General features: G+C 44.9%; 2 protein-coding genes and 1 long non-coding RNA gene across 3 annotated transcripts; 1 reads left to right on the plus strand and 2 right to left on the minus strand.

The window, feature by feature from the left end:
• Positions 1–59: 59 nt before the first annotated feature.
• On the plus strand, positions 60–6,323 carry LOC122463416. The gene is made up of 3 exons (XR_006286772.1): positions 60–410; positions 4,450–4,493; positions 5,655–6,323. It is a non-coding gene; the product is annotated as an uncharacterized LOC122463416 (long non-coding RNA).
• Positions 4,078–6,127, minus strand: LOC102935248 (methyltransferase-like protein 7A). Its single transcript, XM_007064698.4, has 2 exons — positions 5,624–6,127; positions 4,078–4,333 (listed from the first exon to the last, which is right to left on the minus strand). The coding sequence occupies exons 1-2, from the start codon at positions 6,125–6,127 to the stop codon at positions 4,097–4,099; spliced, it is 741 nt and encodes a 246-aa protein (XP_007064760.2). The 3' UTR covers positions 4,078–4,096.
• A 7,052-nt stretch (positions 6,324–13,375) lies between the features above and the next one.
• On the minus strand, positions 13,376–19,262 carry LOC102935470 (methyltransferase-like protein 7A). The gene is made up of 2 exons (XM_007064699.4): positions 18,643–19,262; positions 13,376–14,367 (listed from the first exon to the last, which is right to left on the minus strand). Exons 1-2 carry the CDS (start codon positions 19,135–19,137, stop codon positions 14,131–14,133), a joined length of 732 nt encoding a protein of 243 aa, XP_007064761.2. The 5' UTR covers positions 19,138–19,262; the 3' UTR covers positions 13,376–14,130.
• Between the last annotated feature and the right edge of the window lie 240 nt (positions 19,263–19,502).

The following is a 19,502-nucleotide window of genomic DNA, read 5'->3' on the forward strand; positions in this document are numbered from 1 at the left end:
CAGCATGGTGACTAGGCGGGGGAGGCGGCAGGTCTGTGGGGAAGGGTGGTGTGAGGGGATGGGGGTCTCCTTAGCAATTGGGCGCGAGAATTGACGTCTGTGGATTGGGGGGGCAGGAGAGGAAGAGGCAGGTATAATTCTCCAGTTAAAAGAACAAAAGCACACACTTGCAGTTTAAAAATTGCGTTTTAATTTAATTTTTCCAATAAATTGTTTCCGTCAACTACTCTAGTAACTTTTTTCCCCACTGAGAAACAATATGGTTCTATCGCAGAATAACATGGCTACAGGGTCACAACTTTTTTCAATAACACACACCATTTTTTTTTTGGCAAAGATATATCTACTGCTGAGAGGAATAAGGATTTCAGTCACTCATGCATCGCAAGAACTGGGCAGAGTAGCTACAGGTTAGTGGTTATCAGTAATGTTCTCAGTAATTGTAGAAGAGCAAAAAGTCTTAACAGAGATCAAGATCATGAGACACATGCTGCCAGAGCCCTGCACCTTTGCAGGGGTTTCAGTGATACTCTCCCATCCAAATACTAAGCAAGGCTTCCTGTTGCCTGTAAGATCTACTGCAATCATAATACAAAAGCGACATTGCTGCATATAGGGGGTGAAATCTTGGCCCCACTGAAGTCAGTGGGAAAAAAACCCATGGACTTTGTTAGGGATAGGATTTCACCCATGGAAAAATTGTACCTTTCTTTAGACCTCAGTTTTGTCAGTGTTGATTCACAGCATAATTTCTGAATCATTTGACTGGTTGGGTAATTAACAATATAAAATATCACACCAAGTGGTAGACTTTGACACAGGCTTAAAAAATCTTCCAACATTCCAGGGCCGTAGCAAAGTTATAGTTAAATTGTTTATATTACAACCTCAGCTAGCTGAATGGCATGAGATATATTGAAATAGCTCAATAACTGTTACGAAAAGAGCAGGGAAGGATTAATATTAGCGAATGTTGCGTTCTCTAGCCAATACATTTTTGCAGCTGAGTGGAGGTTATATGTTATTAGGGTCAAGCACCTACCTACCAACCTATGGTGCGTAAAAGCAAACTACTGATGCAAAACCAAGGCAGGAGAGAAAGAAGCAGGCCTTATAAGATAGAGGGTGGAAATAAAGATGTGACTTTATAGAAAGCAATTCCCACCACAGGCTTTATTTTCACAGTTGTGTCTCAATTGCCTTTTGGTGGTGAAAATAAACTAGTGATTATCTGAAGGAACTTGCTGAGATAAAACAACATACTTAGGAAGCTATTTCCCTGAATAGTTAGAGAATAAGTATTCTTTCTTGGCTTTGACTACTCCAGTTGTTTATGTGATATCTCCCACTGTTGTGTTATCGGGGCAGCTCCGCTGGTGATAACTGCTGTGGAAGCAGTAGTTTTCACCAGTATTTTTGCCTCTGTATTTAGTGTTGCTTTCAGCAGGTTTGGATGAGACAGACTGGTAAAAATGCTAGTGACCTGTCTACACTAAAGTACCTCCTTATTGCTATAAGTGGGGCAGTGCAACAGTGAGATAGACCTCTCAAAAAAGGCTAGTATAGACACAGCCTCTCTGAGACAATCTTTTCCGCAACGTCATTGTTGGTAAAACTAAGAAGAATGGTTTTCCAAATTTGTTTTTAGTGTCCACCATGCACAGTGGAAGGGACAATGGTATGAAACATGTGGCCCAGGCAGAATTCTGTTGTACTTCCATTCAAACTGGAACTTAATGTGTCCCAAATTATAGTAATTTACCTAAAAGAAAAGGAGTACTTGCGGCACCTTAGAGACTAACCAATTTATTTGAGCATAAGCTTTCGTGAGCTACAGCTCACTTCATCGGATGCTTCCGACGAAGTGAGCTGTAGCTCACGAAAGCTTATGCTCAAATAAATTGGTTAGTCTCTAAGGTGCCGCAAGTACTCCTTTTCTTTTTGCGAGTACAGACTAACACGGCTGTTACTCTGGAACCAGTAATTTACCTGCACGCATCTATAGAATGTTTATTTCTAAAGACATCTAGATACTGGCTTTGTTTCTTCTGGGATTGATTTCTGAATCAGAAATTTAAAGTGACTGAAGTATAGTCATGTTATTACTTGTACTGAGATCTCAGGATTAATGTACATCTTGCTCTTTGGTTAAGAGTGACCATTAATTACATGTGAGTAAATTAACTACAGTAACTCCTCGCTTAACGTTGTAATTATGTTCCTGAAAAATGCTACTTTAAGTGAAATGATGTTAAGCGAATCCAGTTTCCCCACAAGAATTAATATAAAGCAGGGGAGTTAGGTTCCAGGGAAATGTTTTTCGCCAGACAAAAGACTATATTTTATATTTATATATATACACACACACACATACACAGTATAAGTTTTAAACAAACAATTTAATACTGTACACGTCAATGATGATTTTGAAGCTTGGTTGAGGTGATGGAGTCAGAAGGTGGGCTATTTCCCATGGAATGCCTTACTGCTAAATGATGAACTAGCACTTGTCTGAGCCCTCAAGGGTTAACATGTCGTTAATGTAGCCTCGCGCTCTACAAGGCAGCACGAATGGAGGGAGGAGACGCAGCATGGCAGAGAGAGACAGAGACACACCATGTGTGTGAGAGAAAGACTCACATTTAAGTATGTTGACCCCACTCTAAGTACACTGTCTTTTTAAGTAGATCAGCAAGTTGAGACAGCAGCTGCTGCCAGCAAGCTCCCTCCATCCTGAGCCCTGTGGTGTGTCCCCCTTGCTCTGTGGAGATAGGGTACAGGAGCAGGGGTGCTGGAGCGAGGGGAGGGGGACTGTGACGAAGTGGGACTGTTCTTAATGTTTCCTCTGAATAGTGTGGGGGTGCCTCAGTTTCCCCTGTGCAGTTCTTAAGTATCTAGGTGGTGGGGTAAGGGTGTATGATCACTGCAGAGCCCTAGAAGGCAGGTGTGTGCAGGAGTCTGGACACAGAGAATGGCCGACACCCTGTTTCCTGGCCACTGATGGCCTGGGCCCTTCCCCCCTGTAAGGTGAGAGCTAAAGGGTTGGAGAACAAAGGAATCAGGTGACCTCCTGGCCCGGGAAAGGGACAAAGCCCAGAGGAGGTGGGGCTGGAGGGAGTTTCAGTTTGGGGCTGGCTGGAGACATGGAGTGAAGGGCAGACGTGGTTGTGTGGCTCCCTGCCCCCCAAAATGGACCCAGCTGAGGGGTCCTGTTCTCTGCACCTGCAAGCTCTGTGTTAGACCATGTTCCTGTCGTCTAATAAACCTCTGTTTTACTGGCTGGCTGAGAGTCATGTCTGACTGCAAAGTTGGGGTGCAGGACCCTCTGGCTTCCCCAGGAGCCCCACCTGAGTGGACTCGCTGTGGGAAGTGCACGGAGGGGCAGAGGATGCTGAATGCTCTGAGGTCAGACCCAGGAAGGTGGAAGCTGTGTGAGCTGTGTGTCCTGAAGACAGGCTGCTCACAGAAAGGCAACTGCCCCAGAGTCCTGACTGGCTTCATGGGGAGCAGTTCCAGAGCATCGCCCAGGGACTCTGTCACAGGGACACCCTGACATTAGCACCCCACTTCCTCCCCCTCCGCCTGCACAGCAAACAGGAGGCTCCGGGGAGCAGCTCCAAGGCAGAGGGCAAGAGCAGCACAGGGCAGTGGGGGGTGGGACAGTTGAACTGCCTGGCAATTGATAGCCTGCTGGGCAGCTGCCGGGCAGGGATCTTAGGGGAGCTGACAGGGGGGCTGCTGGTCCACCCTGGTTTCAAGTCCCCATCAGGTGGCGCTAACGGGTTGCTCTTTCTGCAAGCAGTGGACAAAGCAGGTGGCTGCCAAACAAGGTTATAAGGGGGTATTGCACAACTTTAAATGAGTGTGTTCTCTAATTGATCAGTTAGGAGTTACTGTAGATGATTTGTTTCAGAGTGGTAGCCATGTTAGTCTATATCAGCAAAAAGAACAAGAAGTACTTGTGGCACCTTATAAAAACTTATGCTCAAATAAATTTGTTAGTCTCTAAGGTGCCGCAAGTACTCCTCGTTCTTTTTGTAAATGATTTGTACAGAAGCAAACATTACAATGTGCATACGTTACAGCACAGTGAGAATTATTTTATTGCATATCCGACGATATGAGACTGAACTGGAGCCCAGTATAATGGGACTTGTATGTGCCGTAACTTTATTTCTGAAAACTTGGCCTGTTCAAGGTTTTTCCAGGGCTCCCTTGTCAGGCAGCATCCATTAAACACAAGTTTCCAAGTTGGATAGAAGACTTGCTGCCAGAAATAGGTCCAGCTTGAAGGATCTGCAGCCACATGTTCTAAAAAGTAAAATGCCCCACCCTGGGGGGAAAAAACAATTTAGAAATATTTTAGAAATGAAGGAACTGATATGCAGTTTGCATAACTTTTCTTTGTGTTCTTAAAACTCAGTTTCTGTTCCGCCTTTTCTCCCTCAGTAATTTATACACTTGGAATTGAGGCTTTCTTTGCATACATTTCAGTAAGTATCAAAATACTCCCTCCCCTCCCAAGTTGCTCTTTTAATCCTGTACATTTTAAAATAAACAGAAAATTACATATTTTTGCAGAGGTGTTTAAAATCCATACCAATAAGTTCTAAAAAAGACAAAAAATGTGCTTGCTTAGGACCTGGTTTCTTTAACTCTATTTATCTTTCACAGTAATCAGTACTTTGTGTTTTTGTTCAGAGTAAAACTACTAGGGTGTGGTTTTCAAAGGAGCCTGAGAGAGAGAGATATGCTTATATCCCATTAAAATGAATTGGGAATACTTAGGTCTCTTTTAAAAATCCCACCATTAAGGTTGAAATTTCTGTAGAGGAATGGAGCAGTTGAGAATCAGGACCAGGGAGTTTTAACCCAGATGGAATGCTTTATAGAAAGTTATGAGCAAATAAAGAAAGGGAATGGAATTAAAGGAATGGTTATTTCAACCTTAAGGATGGGATCAGCCCTTATTTTTAGATGTTAAGTGATTTGTCCAAAATAACATAGCGAGTCTGTAGCAGAGCAGGAGTAGAACCTAGATCTCCTGACTAGCAGAACTGAGATCTCCTGTCCATTGGACCATGCTGTCTAGGAAAGCTCTAATATTTCACCTATAACATCCTAAAACTTTAAACTTCACTGACTTAATATTTTATCCATATCCGGTGTAGATGAAAATGACCAATCATGGGACCAATCTCCCATGTAAAATTTAAATACTTTTTTTGGGTAGGGGGCTGTGTTAACTGACACAAGATGTTTCACCATGCTAGATTGAAAATTTGCTTTTTTCTAAAAGAAAAATCCCTTGTAGGGAAAAAAATTAAAATTCTGCCTTAAATTGCATGTGTCCCAATTGCCATTGAAGTTAGTGGGAGTTGAATGCACAAAACACAGTTGGCCTAAGACTAATGGGGCAAAGTGACCAGTATGCTCCTACTGCTTTGCACCTCTTTGATATGCAAAGTAGATACAAGTCCAGTTTAATTGACCAGATAAACGAGATTTGTGGCAGCTTTGCATCTCCAGAGTGGCAAAAAGCTGAAGGTCACTGGTGAATCTGGTCCAGTGGCTGTAGAATAGGTAATAATAATATAGGAAATATCTTTTTTTAAATACTCACGGGCCTGAGTACTCTCAAAACTTCTTTCAAGACACCCTCTATGCTTTGCACTGAGCACAGGACCAAGGTGCAAACCACTGCATCCACAGAGCTGTCAGCCACTTGATTCAAGTCCTCCCCTGGGGCCACCAGGAAGCGCTGAAACTGCAGGTGCTGGTTCTGTGCCATGCTCTTGGAGAGACCGCGCTGGAAGTTGAGGTTTGTGTCAGTGCAGGTAATTTTGCAGCCAGGTGGGTAGAATTGGAAGTTGGCGCCAGTGCCAGTCCCAATCTCCAGCAAAGTCAGTTCCCCCGAGGGGCCTGCAAACTCCTGCAGATTGCAGAACAGCTCTTGTTTGTGCCCTGATGCCCTCCGGTTGTAACTTGCAGTTAACTTCTCTATGAAGAAGGGAAAGAATATCTTCTTACAGAATGGGTCCCACATGCCCAGGAATGATAGCAGGTATATGGGCAGAGCAAGCAGCTGAATGCTAACACGGAGAACCAGGACCACTGCCTTTTCCATTCCCGCTTCTCAGTAGGACCTGCCCTGAAAAGAGCCTGCTTATTTAAAAATAAGCTCCCTTGAAGTTTAGGCAGAATGCAGAGTGAGTATCAAGCAGCTCTGTTCACTCTTGGGATTATTTTCTGCTCTTTGTACTCATCTGTTAGGCAGCTTCTACAGCCAATTTCAAAATCCAGTGTAAAGGTCCTGGCTGAAACTTGAGCAAAAAAGACCAGCTGCTCTGTTAGGAACAACTGACGCAGTCTGGAAGCTGGTTGGTTATATGATGAACTGATATAGGCTGGCTTCTGCAGTGTGGAACTTGATTGATGCAACATGCTGCAAATCCCCGAAGCTTAATGGTTAGCAAGTTTCAGATAACAGTTTCCGACCTCTCTCTTAAAACAGCCCTCTCTCATTTTCAATATTGTGGCTAAGGGTTTATCCAGAACGTGGGAGACCCTGGGTCCAGACCCATGCTCCAATTTCTCTTTCATTATTTAGCCACAGGGGAACAGCTTCAACAGGAATTCCTGTTTTTCCCTAGTCTGTGAATCACCCTGGGGGTTAGGCGGGAAAGAGATGTCCTAGTGCTTAGAGTGAAGCAGAAACTTAGGTGGCTTGGGAACTTGTACTCTGAAAGCTTAGGTGCTGAGTGAGCTTAAGTACCTACAGCGTGTTAGGGTTCTCCCGAGACCTATTTCCACTTGGTTCCCAGAGAACTCTGTTTGACTCCAGTCTCAACACTCAGGTGCTTTTATTTGGCATACAGCCTCTATGTGGAGTTGATCAGCTCAAACGTAGGAGGTGGGTATAGGGCGTACAACACATTCAAAGTTACACAGCAAACCTCTTCCTTTATATACATTACACAATACAGTGCATCACATTTTTGGGATTGGCTTGGTCATTTTGTAGGAACCAATCCCTCTTCTACAGCATGTTCTGTCCATGCCCAACTTACTCTTTACCTCATCTTGTCTTCCAGTCTTCTCTTATCCATTGTTAGCTTGTTTTTAGTAAATGATTCTCTGTGTATTCTCCCTCTTATTTTAGCTAGCTCAGACATTCTGTCTTTCAGCTTAGTGACCTATTTACTTATCTTAGTACAAACTTTCTGTTTTCAGCCTGCTGATCTAGTTACCTTCCTTATCCTGTCTTCCAAGAAATGAGGCTTCCCCCGTCTTTAATTACTCATGTTAAGCTAGGCTTTCACAGGGTTTGGCAAGAGTTTTGTGGATCACAGTGTAGCCAAAACTGGAACTTAGGTGCCTAAACCCTAGGTTTAGGCACCTAAGTTCCTTTGTGGAGTCTACCCCTTCTCTATACTCTGCATCAAGCACTGCACCAGGATTCAGCAGAGAACTTGGGCTACCACAAAATCTCAGTTTGGAGGTACTGATTCTCAGCAATTTTCCTGAAAAGAAACTTCTCAAAGTCGGGGTCTGTGCAGATCACTCGGCATCCCAACAGATAGAACTGGAAGTTGGCTCCAGTGCCACAACTGATATCCAGCAGCACCAGCTCCTCTGTGGTGTTTGTAAACTCCTGTGAGCTACTCAAGAGCTCCTGTTTCTGGTCAGAGGTCTTTCTGTTGTAAATGATGGTGAATCTTTCCATGACAGGTGGGAAAAATATCTTCTTGCTGCAGATGAGGTGTCTCAGGAACAAAAACAGATATACAAGCAGGGCAAGGAACTGCTGTAGGAGCATAATTACAGCATTGCTGTCAGCAGAGAGGAGAGTTTGGACCTGACCAAGCTAACAGTGGTGTGGAAGAAATAGTCATGTCAGATGCTGGGGGAATTCTGTTGCTCTTTTGCATTTCTTACAAGCTGTAGTCATGGAGCTGTACCAAAATGTACTTGCCCCACATCAAAGGAATCCAGCTTGAGGCAGCTATTGTGATAATGCCCTAATAGAAATTTCTTGGCTCCATTTTTGTTCTGCAGGAGGTGCTATCCCAACCCCTTGAACTATAGAAGATATTGCTGCTGCCCCCAAAATCAAGCATAATCTTTCCCTGCATGGAAACTGGTGTTATTTTTAGTAGGTTGCATTTTTTTCAAAGCACTTTATTAACATGCATCTGACGATTTGGGATTCACCCATGAAAGCTTATGCTCCAATACGTCTGTTGGTCTATAAGGTGCCACAGGACTCTTTGCTGCTTTATTAACTAGCTCATTCTTTCAGTGCCCAGGAGGGAGGTGTATAGATGGACTAATGATGGTATAGCGAAGTGAAGTGACTGGGCTTAAGGTCTTGCAGTGAATCAGTGCAGAGCTCAAAGAATTCAGGAGTCCTAGCTCTTAGTGCTTTCTGTTAACTGGTAGGTTACACTGTCTCAACGTTTTCCCTTTTTAAAACAACTCATGAGCAGAGACCAATTTTGGCATGTATATGCAGACATTTATTTAAGCAGCACTTGGAACAGTTTCCCTCAGTATGAGCCAAAATCCAGTATTTATGTCACATGCCAGCAGCCTGAATATTATTTATTGAAGCTTGGTGCTGTTTAAACACACACTCTGGACTAAAACAAGTTCCTGTTTATCTTATGTAACAATCATAGCCTTTCTTACTCATCACAGGGCCTAATAACGTCAGCCACACTATCAGAGGCTCGTTCACCTGCACATCTACCAATGTGATATATGCCATCATGTGCCAGCAATGCCCCTCTGCCATGTACGTTGGTCAAACTGGACAGTCTCTACGTAAAAGAATAAATGGACACAAATCAGATGTCAAGAATTATAACATTCATAAACCAGTCGGAGAACACTTCAATCTCTCTGGTCACGCGATTACAGACATGAAAGTTGCGATATTACAACAGAAAAACTTCAAAACCAGACTCCAGCGAGAGACTGCTGAATTGGAATTCATTTGCAAATTGGATACAATTAACTTAGGCTTGAATAGAGACTGGGAGTGGCTAAGTCATTATGCAAGGTAACCTATTTCCCCTTGTTTTTTCCTACCTGCGGGGGGGGGGTGCCCTCCCCCCCCCCCCCCCCGTTCCTCAGACTTTCTTGTTAAACCCTGGATTTGTGCTGGAAATGGCCCTCCTTGATTATCATACACATTTAAGGAGAGTGATCACTTTACATAAGCTGTTACCAGCAGGAGAGTGGGGTGGGGGGAGAGAAAACCTTTTGTAGTGATAAACACCCATTTTTTCATGGTTTGTGTGTATAAAAACATCTTCTGTATTTTCTACAGTATGCGTCTGATGAAGTGAGCTGTAGCTCACGAAAGCTTATGCTCAAATAAATTGGTTAGTCTCTAAGGTGCCACAAGTACTCCTTTTCTTCTTACTCTTCCTTGACTTTAGACTACAGTGAAACAAGATACAGCCTGGAGCTGCACAGACAAATAAATGAGAATTCAGGATAACTTACATTCCCATACACAGAGGGTTGTTGTTTTTTGTAGATGGTTTAATCATATGATCCAGGAGGCACTTTAGACTGTTTTAAGATGCTATGGATTTTGTTAATATGGGTTTTACAGAATCCTTCAATATGAAGACTTGCTACATAAGCAAAGTCTTTTCACTTCCATGAGAACATCAAATTATTAACTTACAGGCTGCAAGAAGCCAACTTTTGGTTTCTGGCAGGTAGAAAATCAGATCATTGCCCTGATTTCACAACACTTTAGTTGTCAAGTCTCTTAGATGCAGGGAGGCCATGCTGTAAGTGGGGATCTTTCTGCCTGTCCAGAGGGTGGGGAAGCAGTGGCAGGGCTTTCCCTCTAGCAGTGATACCACAGCATCCAGCATGGCCAATTAAATCTGACTGGGTCTCTTGGGAGAAATCATTTGCCAAAAAAAAAAAAAAATATTTTCAGTAAATTGTATATGTAGCTGCCTGATTTTGCATCAAGTCAGTTCCATCATGCTCACCTCTGTGAAGGGGACTGGTGTAACCAGCAAGTGGGAACAAGAGGAAAAGGGGGAAGATTTTGTTTTTGTGTTGTATGTAGCAATATAGCTGTGAACTAGATTTTGTGATTCCATTTTCAGTGCCCTTCTCTTTACATGGAAGCAGCTTCTCTCCTGGGAGGAGGGGCTGTGTGTCAATTCAGGATGGCTTTTACAGAGCAAGTAACACATATACACCATGCTTTCATATAGACTTTTAAGTTTGAGCTTTGTTTTCCTTTAACTGTTTGTCTGTTCTAAAAGATAAATCAATACAAAATGGCACTTGGTGCCTCATTGCTACTAATAAAGACGGGCCTGTCACACAAGGCCTTCAGTTACACCTCTGTAACCAGGTGTTTTACAATCATGCTGTGACATTATGAATGTAATATAATATCTCACTGAAAGGTGACACAGGGCTAGAAAGAGTTAATTAACTCACAGACTGACCTGACTCATGGCCCAACTTTAGAGACTAGTTAGGAAGATATGTAAATGAATAGAGCTTTGAAATGCAAGCCTGCATTGTTAGAGATAGAAGGATAGATGTTTGCTCAGGTCTTGTGATGTAAGCAAACAAGTCTTGTCTATTGCTATGGCTTTGATTCAAAGATCAAAAAAGGAGTATTAATATTTAGGAAGATACTTGGGTGGAAAAGTATTATTGTCTATATGTCTTTGAAGGTTGTGGTAACCTGTATCTGAACTGTTTAATGAATAAATTACCCTATGCTAATTGCCATGATGTATGGGAGGAGGAAAGTTAAGCTTATTGTTTTCTCAGGCCAAAAGGCTGCTGGAAATTTGTAAAAACCTTGGGACACGATCCATCTTCATCTCAGATCTGCTTTGGGTTTCAAGAGGGGGAGACCTTAAGCCATAAGGATTGAGATCCCCAGTCACTGACTGGAGTCACTCTGAATATGAACATTGGACTATAACCTGTGGACTGTTTCTAAAAGGACTTTTGGCAACTACAAGCTCATCTCTGCTATGTATCTGAACCTCAAGAAGTGTGGCTGCCTGATGATGCTGCCCACGGGAGCCAGCTGAGGTCACTCAATTAGGGTGAACTGCAAACAGAATGGAGCAGACAAACCCCCAAAGCTGGTGGATCTAACAGTACTTAGATTTACCAAGCCAGCACAAAACAACTTCTATATTACCTCATTGGTTGATCAGAAGTCTAAATAATGCAGTTCCCTTAAAGTGCCCAGCCTCAGGCCTCCATCCAGACACACCTGTCAAATATGATGATTACTGAAAATCTTATTATATAAAAGAAAAGGTTCTTCCAATCCCAGAGGATCAGCCACACACCCAGGTCCAACTATAACTTAGATCCTACCCAAAATACACACCTATAGCCAATTCTTATTAACTAAACTAAAATTTATTAAAAAAGAAAAGAGAGAGAGAGTTGGTTAAAAGATCAGTATACATACAGACTTGAATTCACTTCTCGAGGAAGTAATAGGGCTGCTGGGACATGAAGCAGGGCAGCAACAGGCACTGAGCTGGGACCCAGAATGCCTTCTGCTCACCCACCCCCTTCCCACAAGACCTATTGAGAGAGCTGCACGGTGGGATAGCTGCCCGACAGCGCTGCTCTCATCGGTGATGGAAGTGCTGCTAGTGTAAACACTCTCTGATGCCTGAGGAATTGAGTGAGGACACAAACCAGCGCTTTACTTTCACCAGTTCCCTGTCACCGGTTCAACTTACAGCACAAAAACTCTACAAGTGTAGACATACCCTAAGAAAGTACCTTTTTCTGTTTGTTTGTACACAGTAAAGTGCACATTATTCTACTCTGTGTCCTGCACTTGGTTATCAGCGTGATAGCACTTGAAACAGAAGCCTTAAACTAGTTAAAACCACCTGCTAAAGGGCCAGATTTTTCAAAATGGATCAGGATTAGATTTTCAAATGCTCGAGTCGATGTTTGAGGCCAGATTTTTGGCCCCCCCCCCCATATAATATCTCAGCACCAGCAATTCCCATTGTGACACTTATGTCCAGTTTTCAAAAGGGCTCAGCATCCTGAAAGGTCTTAGAAATCTGGCCCATATTATTTAGGGCTGAACTGATGGGTTACTTTATGTCTGATTAAACTTATCAACTAGCCCCGTCTAGTCTTATGGTTACTTGAAGAAGGAGGTGTTGCTAGAGCAATTGTATGGCAATGAATGTTTGAAAGAGCTTGGGAGGTGGAATGGAAGCTGCAGGTTAATATGCTTGAAGTTCTTTGTCAGGTACTAGGTTCCCCAACAGAGACTAGGGAAGCATGGACAGTGTTCTTGGTATGGAGCCAAGTGTAACCAAGAATTAGCCCAGGACTCCTTCACCAAAGTAAGTCATGTTGGTGTTAGCAGTTTGCAACTATGCGTGGTGGAGGGTGAGACCCAAGTGCAAGATGGACACCTGAGAGGCCTCTCATCTCTGTACATACAGGTGATGCATGTAAACCATTCCTGAAACAGGCTGTGTTCGGCTTTGTGTATTTGTCAGTTTTACATGTTATACTTGCTGAATTATGTAACTGCAGCCAAGGAAGGTGTGATCTGCAGCAAAGGAAGATGTTTAGGTATGGGTTTTTTATCTCTTCCTTGCGGCTAGGCCCATGTGATTGCTGTTTTTGGTGAGCCCTGTACATGATTAAGTAGATGATGAATAAGTATTGGAATGAGAACTTGCCTTCAAAAGCTGCACTGTCCAGAGTGCAGTTCATAGCCTGTTTCATCAGAGTGCATGTGTAAAGGGAAGTCTGCCCTGGCTTCTGATCTGGTAGAAGAGGTCTAGAGATTAGATCATGGGACTGGAAGACAAGACTCATGGGGTACTATTCCCACTCCTGCCACTGTCCTCCTGTGTGACCTTGGCTGAGTCACTTCATCTGTGCCTCAACTTCTCATCTCTAAACTATGGATCATATTAATCTTGCTAACTCCTTAATGAGAAGTACTAGGAAGTCTGTGGGATCAATATTTGTAAAATGCTTTGAGATCCTTGGTTGCAAGGTGCATAGTATTATAAAAGTGCATAGTATATTGATAGTCTGTCCCACCTGAAACTTTGATGCAAATTTGTTTAATTTCAGAAAATTTATTCAAGTTCGAGCGTATGGTCTTGTTCCTGTAGTTGCCTTTCTTTCTATCAATTACAGAGTGAAATCCATTTGTTCCAGTATTGATCCCCTGGGTTAGACTTAGTGGGCCAAATTCTGAATTTCGCCTTATACTAATCTGGGAAAAAACACTCTACAGGGGCTAGTGTTTACAAAAATGAGTTACCTGCTCCCCCTATTGGTAACAGAGCAGAGGATATAATCAAAGTACAGTATTTTCAACTTTATTGAGAAGCCTATGTCTCTGAAGTAACACCGTGGTTCTGTAGCAATTACAAAAGACAAACAAAACAAAAGGAATTGTATCAAAAGTACTTTCAGTGCAGCCTGAGTGGATATGTCTGGTGCTTAGTTTTTTCCTTCTATTCTCTTTCAGTAGGATATGAGCTCCCTGCCACTTGGAGACCCCAAGGTACTCTGTTGGCCTTAACTAGTGTTAATTACTCTGCTATAATAGGAGCATTTTGTTGTGCAGATTGCTGTTTCAAATCTGATTGAGACCGATGAGCCCGGATTCCCAAAGGAACATAGGCATTGCAACCCCAAGCAACATGGTGCCCAGAAAGTCACAGGAACAACACTGAGATCCACAAAGCTTGACTTAGGCACCGAGGCTCTGTATATGATGAACAGGGTATGATCAGTGCTTTAAAATGTGATCCACAAAAACTAGCAGGACAGTCAGTGAAAAATGCTGACCACTGTGACCAGAGCTTTGTCTAAAACCTGGGAGGAGCCTGACTGGCATATGGACAAACCTGACACCATAGTTAGGATAAGCTATGGATGCTCAGTAAATTTTCCCTGTTATTCTCATAAACCCAAGGCAATTTGGCTGGGCAGCTAATTGCTAAATAAGTATTGCTCTGACATTATAAGGCCACTATTCAGGGGTAAATACCCCTAGGAATTGGAAGGAACCACAGTGCTGAAGTGACCTTGTTTCTCGGTGCATGGAGTTAGTTATTTCACAGCATATCCAATTATATGGGGACGAGTGGGGTTCCAGGACATGGGGGCGTCCATGTGCCGCAACTTCAGTTCCGAGAACCCTGCCTTCTCCAGGTCCTTCCAGGTCTCTCTGGTCAGGCAGCACCCGTCTCCCAAAAACCTCCAGGTTGGGTTGTAGATCTGTTGCCAAAAGTAGCCCCAGCTGGAATGATCTGCAGCCACGTGCTCCAAGAAATACAGAGCTCCACCCTGGGAACAAAGCAATCAAAAGCTTCAGGAACAAACAAAGGCTCTTAAAATCACCCACAACACCTCCCTTCCACTTTGGAGACACAACTCTTGGATCAAACTCCCCACGTTCTGGCCATGTTTGGTTCAGGCTCACTTCTAACTATTATGTTTTCAGAAACTGCTACCCATTATCAATTATCCATGGAGGCCAGTCAGCATTCCACCATGTTCTCATTCTGTCTTATTTCACTCCTCTAAGACTTTACAAATACTATTTGGGGAAGCTACATGACTACAGAAAGGTTTGAGTTCCATGTGGAAGGGGAAGGATGCTCTTGTGACTAAGAGTCAGGACTTTCAGATTCTGTTCCCAGCTCTGGCACTACTGCCTTATGTTCCCTTGAGCAAATCACTTAACTTTCCGGTATTTCAGTTTTTCCATCTGTAAAATGGGGTGGATCAGAATACTTACCATACCCTCCAAGTGGTGAGGGTTAATTCACTGATGTTTATATAGCACGGTGAGGCAGGTGCCACTAGACAAGGATCAGGCATTAACCTCATTGGCAGTCTTGTGAGCTGCACAACTGCTTCACCGCATCCACTGCTGGAGAGCAGATCTGGTACAGCATATTCCAGTGATTAAAAACACTGGATAAGTAGCAGAGCTAGTGCTGAGAGCAAACCTGTTCAGAACATTCAAGGCTGTTTTTAGTGGAGGCTGGTGTAAGAGTTACGGATTCTGATTTGAAATTTTTCACCCCTTAGTGAGGAAGTTGCTGTACGTGTTTTTTTCCCCACCTTGTAGTTTAGCTTCACAATGAAAACAATGTTTTGGATTGCCTTAATGAATGTTCTTTATAGTCACAACCAAGGCTAAGGCCTTGTCTGCATGGGAAACTTCTACCAGTTACACAGGTTAAACCCATCTCCCCCCCCCCCCCCCTTGTGTGGACACTCCTTAGTAGCTTTTTTCAGTTGAGCTTAAACCTGTTCCCAGTGGTGAGCTGGAGCAGGTTCCCACCGGTTCGCTAGAACCGGTTAAATTTAGAAGCCCTTTTAGAACCGGTTGTTCTGCGAGGGACAATCGGTTCTAAAAGGGCTTCTAAATTTAACTGGCCAAAAGTGGCGCCTTAGCCGCCGACTCCATGGGTGCTCCAGGGCTGGAGCACCCAAGGGGAAAATTTGGTGGGTGCAGAGCTCCCAACGGCAGCTCCCCGCCCCACCCCCGGCCCCAGCTCACCTCCGCTCTGCCTCCTCCCCTGAACACGCCACCCCGCTCTGCTTCTCCGCCCCCCCCCCGGCTTCCCACGAATCAGCTGTTCGCGCGGGAAGCCTGGGAGGGCTGAGAAGCAGGCGGCGGCTTCGCACTCAGGCCCAGGGAGGCGGAGGTGAGCTGGGGGGGGGGGGGGGGGCGGGGCGAGGAGGGCCACCTGTGCCGCAGCAGATAACCGGGGGGGGGGGGGGGGCGGAGCATGCAAGGGAACTGCTCCTCGCCCCAGCTCACCTCCGCCACCCTCAGCCTGAGTGTGAAGCCACCGCCTGCTTCTCAGCCCTCCCCGGCTTCCGGCCGAACAGCTGGTTCACGGGAAGCTGGGGGGGGGGTGCATTCAGGGGAGGAGGTGACGTGAGCTGGGGCCAGGCGCAGGACGGGGAGCTGCCAGTGGGTGCTCTGCACCCACCAAATTTTCCCCATGGGTGCTCCAGCCCCGGAGCACGCACGGAGTCGGCGCCTAAGGCGCCACTTTTAATGTGATCAATGGGGGGAGCAGCCGCTCCCCCTGCTCCTCCCCAGCTACGCTACTCCGCCCCTTGGAGCCAGAGGGACCTGCTGGATGCTTCCTGGGAGCTGCTCCAGGTAAGCATCACTGGGACTCCCCACCTCGCCCCCCGGCAGGTTCCTCTGGCTCTTAGGGGTGGGGTGGGCACCCACTACAGTGGCCCACGAGACCCTCCTGCCCAGTTCGGGGGGGGGGGGTGTCAAGGAACGCGGGGGGTTGGATGGGGCAGGAGTCCTGGGGGACGGGGGGGCAACGACCCCCTCGTGCAGTGAGGAGGGAACCAGTTGTTAAGATTTTGGCAGCTCATCACTGCCTGTTCCCAAGTGATATAAGCCAAACCAGTCGTTTTCAACCTTTTTTTAAGTTGTGGATCCCTAACACATTTTGAACCCTAACCCTTTGGAAATTTTAGACCTAGTCTGTAGACCCCCAGGGGTCTGTGGAACACAGGTAGAAAACCACTGAGTTAAGCCAAAAAAGGCATTGTTACACCAGAATAAGAATGTCGTACTGGTATAACTATATCTATTTAAATTTACATCTTAAGTTATAATGAACAAAGTTGCCCATGTAGACGAGGTCCAAGGGTGAGATACTAAAAGCAATAAGCAATGAAGTTATCAGTGAATATACAGCATTAACTTAGTTGAACATAGATATTACAGGACGCAGAATAGTGCAGTCCAAGGGATATCTACAAATACATTAGTAATGCTGCAGGGTCCAGAGCATCTGGCAGGCATGTGCTGACAGGCAATATTGTTAGTAAAGAGAGAGAGTGAGTTTGGGGAGAAGAAAAGCTGGCAGTGAAAGAGGAGGAGTGCTGGGTAATTTAAACTAAACTTCCTGCTCAGCCTTGGATTCCACCCCCTCAAAATGCACAGCCACCCACCCTTCCATTCATTGCTCTACTCTTGACAGATGTGTCCTATGTTATCATGAAGTCCCTATAGCCTGCTTGAGAGTCCCTGAAATCACACACTCCTGAGCTCTGTTTGAAGTGAGGGTGTTCCTTCAGAATTCCTCCTGAGTTCCCGCCTTTTGCTGAACAAAGGTTCAGAGAACAGGAGTACTGGAAATTCTGGGCTATTGGATGAACAGTGAGCATTGCAGTAAGAACACTTGGGGGTAGGGCACCAGAACAGCCATCCAATTTCCCTCTAACAAGTGGGTTTCATGTAACAAGGCTGCCAGCTGTTCTAACCGTGAGGTTGTACTATAGTTCTGCCGCTCCTGCTCTGCATGGTGACAGAATTCAACTGCCAGAACTACAAAGGCAAGGGCTTATTTTTAATTCCCTCTCACCTTAATTAGGAAAAATAGCAAAGGCTCAGCCAGGTAGAATTCCAGCCTTGGTTGCTGCTCAGCCTGCCAGGTAAGAGTGGGATAACTTTCATCTTAATGAGAAAGTTACTTGCAGTTTCACTTCCACATTCAGACAATGGCAATTGTATGAGCCCACTCTTAGCTATGTGTTATGAGATCCATGGACTAGAAAGATGACACATTTGTGCTTGATTCTTAAGCTTAAAGGGGGGTGGGAAATAAAGGGTAACATTTCAGAAGCACTGAAATAAGTTAGGTGTCTAAGAGGAACATAGGTCCTGAAGTCACTTAGGTGCTTCTGAATATTTGACACCAAGTCCATTAAGGGATATAGTCGGATAGTTTGGGCTTCAGATAAGATGCTTTATGAATAATTTGTAGCATGCTTGCATGTTTTAACTAAGCTAAACTATCTAGTGCTTTTGTGGCTTAAAAGAATTTTAAGCGAACAGCTGTTTGAATGTAACTATCCCCCTGCTATATAGGGTTTGCACTCGAATCATTGCAGCATTGTGCTAGTGCATGTGAACCAAAATTTGAATTGCCTGTTAACAGGAGTGGAGCAGATGAGCCTGTTTTCATTATCAGCATCATTGTGATTTTTTTAAAGTTGATTCAGTCATAGCTAAGCCTAAGCAACTCACTAGCTGGTCAGGTCTGTCTCCTTACAGGAACAAGGGAGAGAATGTTGTATTGGCTTTTATTTGGATGTTAGCCACATAAAGTAAGTCAAGACAGCCCAATGATAGCCATCTTATAAGTGTGTGTGATAAACACTGAAATGGTGTTAAGTGACACAGCAAAGGAAATGAAGGTGGGTGGCTTGGTTCTGTCTGTTTTCCTTTCTGTTCAGAAAACTGCTGGCTTCCAGGCAAACACATACAAATAAATGCTGTAGGTGATGAAGGTTTGGATTGTGACTAGCCCATCCGGTGGGCATTTGGAGTCTCTGCTCGTAGGGGAACAAAGGGATGTCTCCCTCTCTCTATCCCTGCAGCATATATCTCCAAAGGGGGAGGGGAGAAGGTGGGTCATGGCTTTACCCCTGCACACTAGGCCACTCGGGGGAGGGATGTGTCTCTGGGCAGGTGGCTCCCCACACACTCCCACAAGGCATTTCTTTGCATGGCACAGCTTGGCCCATAAACAAAATAGCACCCCCCCCCCCAATGGTACTCATACTCACCAGCCTGAGCACTCGCAAGACTTCTCTCAGGACCTGCTCGATGCTGCGCACCGAGCACAGCACCAAGGTGCAAACCACCACATCCATGGAGTCGTCAGCCACTGGGTGCAGGTCCTCACCGGAGGCCACCATGAACCGTTCAAACCGGAGGTGTGGGCTGTCAGAAATGCTCTTGAGGAGGAACCCCTCAAAGTTGGGGTTGGGATCAGTGCATGTCACCCGGCATCCGGGTGGGTAGAACTGGAAGTTGGCGCCTGTGCCTGTGCCTATTTCCAGCAGCCTGAGCTCCCTCGAAGGGCCTGCAAACTCCCCCAGGTTGCTGAACAGGTCCTGTTTCTGCTGGAAGAGTTTGCGGTTGTAGATAGTGGAGCACTTGGCCATGACATATGGGAAGATCTTCTTACAGAGGGGGTCCCATAAGCCCAGATACCAGAGCAGGTAGACAGGCAGGGTGAGGAGCTGGATGCATCGCTGGAGGAGAGGGATCAGCACCATCAGTGCAAAGAGGAGAATGCAAGAATCCTCAATCCCGGCTGTAAACACCACCAAAGCTACTGCTGTGTTCCAACTTTACTGAGCATTTCCTTCTTGCTCTCCTGGCCAACTGACTCACGCTGAACTGGTTATATCTGGTTTCTCCAGCTGGCTGCCCTCCTAATTCTATCTTAAAGAGACAGAGCGTTGTTTAGTCATAATTCTTCCTACAAGCACAACTGAAGCGGGATGCAGTGAGGATAGAAATCGATTTGTTTGCTTACATAATGTTGGACTCAGTCCTTCAAGGTCCTGGGTGCTGTGGCCTGGTGGAGCAAAGCACTTAAGTATGTGCTTAACTTTAAACATAGGAGTCGTTCTACTGA

This window comes from Chelonia mydas, chromosome 20 (genome assembly GCF_015237465.2).
Source record: "Chelonia mydas isolate rCheMyd1 chromosome 20, rCheMyd1.pri.v2, whole genome shotgun sequence".
NCBI classification, from domain to species: domain Eukaryota; kingdom Metazoa; phylum Chordata; order Testudines; family Cheloniidae; genus Chelonia; species Chelonia mydas.

What these genes read in the sequence shown, in the direction of transcription:
- LOC102935248 (XM_007064698.4), bottom strand. Translation starts at nt 6,127, where the DNA reads ATGGAAAAGGCAGTGGTCCTGGTTCTCCGTGTTAGCATTCAGCTGCTT. An exon ending in TTTTGAGAGTACTCAGGCCC is followed by an intron (nt 4,334 to 5,623) that starts GTGAGTATTTAA and finishes TTTTCCCCCCAG; the next exon opens with GGTGGGGCATTTTACTTTTT.
- LOC102935470 (XM_007064699.4), bottom strand. Translation starts at nt 19,137, where the DNA reads ATGGTGCTGATCCCTCTCCTCCAGCGATGCATCCAGCTCCTCACCCTG. An exon ending in TCTTGCGAGTGCTCAGGCTG is followed by an intron (nt 14,368 to 18,642) that starts GTGAGTATGAGT and finishes CTTTGTTCCCAG; the next exon opens with GGTGGAGCTCTGTATTTCTT.